At 36.3% G+C, this 4,672-nt stretch overlaps 1 protein-coding gene across 1 annotated transcript; it reads right to left on the bottom strand.

Moving 5' to 3' along the window:
- Positions 1 to 597: 597 nt before the first annotated feature.
- Positions 598 to 4,394, bottom strand: LOC141250826 (uncharacterized). The gene is made up of 16 exons (XM_073670107.1): positions 4,336 to 4,394; positions 4,033 to 4,162; positions 3,641 to 3,799; positions 3,190 to 3,539; positions 2,961 to 3,099; positions 2,775 to 2,872; positions 2,541 to 2,697; positions 2,304 to 2,373; positions 2,135 to 2,211; positions 1,989 to 2,042; positions 1,826 to 1,906; positions 1,642 to 1,753; positions 1,463 to 1,553; positions 1,127 to 1,379; positions 903 to 925; positions 598 to 652 (listed from the first exon to the last, which is right to left on the bottom strand). The coding sequence occupies exons 1-16, from the start codon at positions 4,392 to 4,394 to the stop codon at positions 598 to 600; spliced, it is 1,908 nt and encodes a 635-aa protein (XP_073526208.1).
- Positions 4,395 to 4,672: the final 278 nt, after the last annotated feature.

Here is a 4,672-nt window from a genome sequence, read left to right as displayed (position 1 = left end):
TTAGTTGAAGATTCGGCTAAACAAGATCGCAACAAACTTGTTGCGTATCTTGCTAGAAGAGATGCGGAGCAATCTCTATAAATAAGAGACGTCTTCTACCATGAAGCGTGTGCGAAAACACTGAGGAAAAATACAGTCTGCTGGGTTAAGATAGTCATACACTTGTAAGGGTTGATTTTGGGTACGAGAGAGAAGAGTGATTTAGGTTATTCCGAACTCCCCATTTGTAACAAACAAGAAATCCAATAAAAAGAGTGTGTGAGTTTCAAATCCTTCTAGTCACGAACTAGAAGGTAGTGGTTTTACTCAATACTAATTGTTGTTGAGGTTTCCACTATAAATATCGTGTCAATCTTTTTACATATTATAATTTCGTTGTTATACGTTCAGGGAATTGACCTTCGCTTCCCTAATCGCTTACATCACAACGATCCAACAACTACCTTTGAACATGCTATGAACTCTATACACACTTGAGTTCCATTAAATGAATAAGTTTGTAAACATTAAAACTAAGAGAAAATAAGTAAGCTACCTCAGCTTAACTAACACAAGCCTTGTTGCAGCTGATGGACTGTCATAGATTGCAGAAATTATCTATGGTTCTTCACCTCGTCGCTTAATTTCAACGATAAGATGTTGAGGATGAAGGCTTAAGGGAAGAAAAGAAACTTCAACAGATCTCAAGAGTAACAAGATACCACCCACAAAGCTCAAAGCTTTCATGCACCGGCGGCCATCGAACCCAATAGCAGAGCAAACTTTAACAACACGATCACCAATTATCCTTTTTTTGGTTTAAAACTAATTTGATAAATAACTAGTGATCGTGCCCGTGCCTAAGGCACGAGAAAGCTTAAATTTGTCTTAAAATTAACTCAAATTGAATTCAAACCGGTTACTCAATGGTTATAGATACTAAAATCTGATTACAAAACACAAAAAAACAAACCATTCAGTTTGACAATACACAAATTAACACTTCAAAAGGTAAAACATAAGGACTCAAATATGTTTACAAACACACACAAACAAACCATGCAATTTATAAGTTTTTGTATGTTGAGCATGTTCAAAAGGTAAAACATAAGGACTCAAATATGTTTACAAACACACACAAACAAACCATGCAATTTATAAGTTTTTGTATGTTGAACATGCTCAGCATACCCTTTGTAGGATTTCTTGGTAGACCACATGTTTCTACCTTGCTATGCCCATCGATTAGAGAGTGACAGAGTTTATCAACAGATTGTAGGTTTTCATCTTGTCTAGACATGGAATCTGACACTATTCTGCAGAGATTATCAAGCCGTTTTGCAAGCTCGGCCTGGTAATTGCTCACAGTTGATTTATTAGCAGCTGCTAATCTGTCTTCTCTATCTGTCATCATTAAATAATCAGGTTGAATTATCAATCTCATATAAAAAATGATTTTTATAGTTTAAATATTGACAATTGCCTACCAATTTTGGAGTGCAAAGAGGTATTATCATGGAGAGCCTTTTCTAGCTGTGAACGTAAACTGCAAGCCTCTGCAGTCAAAGCATCCTCTGTTTTGCACAAAATAGTAAAAAGAAATATTCAGAAAAAAGGTTATGTTGTAGAATGAAATGAATATTTGAAAAACTCAAAGATTACCTGCTTTTCTTTGTTCTGATATTATAAAATCCTTTTCTTTCATTGTGTATATGCATCTTTTGAGTTCTTTTTCGGTACCCATTAGCATGTTTCTTGTAAGGTTTAAGTCATTCTGCAAAGTATGAAGTCATATTAATAAACATGTGTTACTCAAAGTTGATGCAGTAACCAAAAGAGAGCTCACCTGTGTAGAATCAAGTTTGCTTTGTAGCTCAAAGCAGTCTTGTTCTTCGTCTTCTAATTTTGATTGTAATTCTTCAACTTGCTGTTTGTATCATATAATGCGAGTAATCATCAAATTACATATACAGTAAGGTATATAAGCTTTACAATTAGCACAAACAAACCTTTTGAAGGGTTTCTACTGTGACACCCATCTGCTCTGCTCGATCTGACATTGCCTGACAAAGGAAGAAGAAAAGAATTAATGTGTCACACACAATAATGAAGAGATTACAGTATCAAATAACAACTTGACATATGAACTATTTACATTCTTTTTGTTCTCCTCTAGGATATAACGTTCCTTTGGGATGTATACACCATTTTTCTCTCGTGCCGCATAAACCTCTGAATTATGTATAAAGAGATTATTCTGTACAAGGATCACAATCAAAAGGAGAAAATAATCATACACAGTAATTTAGATTTGAGTTTCTCGCCTGACTTGAGTCTCTCAATCTCACTGTAAAGGTCTTTGATGAGAGTTGTTTTCATCATCTTTTGGTTCACCTATACACCATGAGTTTAAGGATGAGTAGTCATGACTAAATGACTTAAGTAATCAATATTAGTTCTACTGCGCTTCTAAACAACCTAGATTGTTATCCTCAACTAATTTTTACTTCACTGCCAATGCACTAAATTACAACTTAGATATCATCACAAATACAACTGACCTCAGGTTTGTTCTTTATATGTTTTGCCCTGTGAGCATAATCTAGAGTACTCAATGTCTTCTCTATGCAATGCACAGCTGGTGAAACTGTTGCTATGATACATGTCTTTGTTCTTCCTCCCAAGGAATCACGAAGTAATCTTGTGAGCTTGCTGTCTCTATATTACAGAAACCATATATTTGAATCAGTGTTAAACAATCAAACATTAAAAAGAAAACTTGCTGAAATACAAACATGTAAGGAACATGCCCAAGATGCTCCACAAGAGCATTAATTACACGACCTAGTGTTAGCAAACTTTTATTGATTTCTCCTGCTTCTCTGGCACGACCCTGGTTAGATTCAGTAAAAATCATCCGCAAATGAGAATAAGAAGAATCTCGGAAGGCTATATAGGAATTTAGAGTAGAATATACAAACCTCTCGAGCTCCAGATCTAGAAATATTTTCTGAACCAGCTAAATCAACCAAATTTAGCTTCCCACATTTGATGAGCTCTTCTCCTTCTGGTGTTGACTCTTTAATGTGTATTGTGATGGAAAATAGAGAATTTGAACGGCTGAAGACAAGAGCAATGAGAGTTTATAAGCAGATGAAGCCTTTACTGGGTTTTATAGAGGTGATTACAAAACAGAGGTTGAGCAATAACCTGGATTGTTTATTTAGAAGGGTCTCTGCAGTTCTACACTTAGTTGATCCCCTCTCGAGTAGAGTGAAAATTTCGCTTGCATTTGCAACAATCTCCTCTTCCAATCCTCGCACGAGAACCCCACCTTTGCCGTCTTCCATTAAAGGAAGTTGCTTCTTTTGCTTATCTTCCAATGCAACTTTTAAGAGCTCTTCTGGAGCAAGCAAATCCGTGATTTCTTCATTGTACAACTCTAAGAAAGTGACCTTCACGCTATATTCAGCATTTTGACTCTCGAGTGTGTCAAAGATCTGCTTGATAGCTCTAGGTATGACTCCTGCACCTCTAGGTAGATCTCCATTTGCTCCACCCTGCTACAGTGTTTTTACCATTAAGCAAATACAATTGTGTATAGAAACTATAAACTAAATGTTTATGTAAAGGAGACATGGAAAAAAAAGAAAGAATATACCTTTTGATTCTTGCAATCTCCTTCCATTGTGAAAGTCTTCCCTGTACCTGTTTGCCCATATGCAAAAATGGTACAATTAAACCCTTCCAAAACCTCACTTACAATGGGAACAATAGCTTGCTCATAGAGATCCTTCTGTCGTGTTGAAGGACCAAAAACCTGAACATGTAACAAACCATTTCAGCATCTATGACTCAACTCCACAACTGATGATAATGGACATTATTCATGGAATCTGGTGATAGAAAACAGTAATCACATTTCACTATTACATCTAGAATTCTAGATTTTTGACATAGAAAGAGCTAGCATCAGAATATCTCAGATCTGCATTTGATATAAATTTTGCCTTGTCGGAGGTGAAGGATATCAGGAAACCACAAATACATTACCTTATCGAAGGTGAAAATACGATCAATGTGTTTGCCAGCAATGCTCTGAGAGACGGCTACCTCTCTCTGGGGTTCGTTACACGTCAGCACCTGGGGAGCGTTATTCCGAAGCTCATCTCCATTGAACGGCCTACAAAAACGCGGTTAAACAAAATCCATCAGAACCCTAATTTTTGAAACTGTACTACACTCTCAGATGAGCAAAGAAAAATTCCAAAAAAATTCTCAGTCATTCAGCAACAAGATAACTTGTTGGATCACATATTGAAGCAAGACGAAGAAGAAAGAGAAGCAAATTAAAACCTGCATCGAAGGATGACTTGGACATTCACCCCTTTCTCCTTGTCTTGGCGACTGGACATTATTATCAGAAAACACGCAGGAAACCGTCAATCACTGGACAAAAATCGGTCTTCCCTCTGTAGTAATTCTCTGTTTGATAAATCTTCTATTCCTCTCACTTCAAATCTTACGCTCTCCTTGAAAGTGGAATGTGTGGAGAGAGAGGATGTCTGAAATTTGAATTTGTAACTATAAATCGGTCTTCCCTCTGTAGTAATTCTCTGTCTGATAGACTTTATAATGTCCCAAACATGGCAGTATATGAAGTGCAAAGACTAAGTGGCTTTAAATTTTTTCT

Source organism: Phyllobates terribilis, unplaced genomic scaffold (assembly GCF_046119375.1).
Source record: "Phyllobates terribilis strain yellow unplaced genomic scaffold, ASM4611937v1 Scaffold_6212__1_contigs__length_46122, whole genome shotgun sequence".
Classification (NCBI taxonomy): domain Eukaryota; kingdom Metazoa; phylum Chordata; class Amphibia; order Anura; family Dendrobatidae; genus Phyllobates; species Phyllobates terribilis.
This window is presented reverse-complemented; position numbering and strand designations above follow the sequence as displayed.

Coding starts and splice junctions, on each gene's coding strand:
- LOC141250826 (XM_073670107.1), bottom strand. CDS start 4,394: ATGTCCAGTCGCCAAGACAAGGAGAAAGGGGTGAATGTCCAAGTCATC. Junction 4,163..4,335: donor CAAGTCATCCTTCGATGCAG/GTTTTAATTTGC, acceptor GCGTTTTTGTAG/GCCGTTCAATGGAGATGAGC. Junction 1,380..1,462: donor TTGCACTCCAAAATTGGTAG/GCAATTGTCAAT, acceptor GATGACAGATAG/AGAAGACAGATTAGCAGCTG.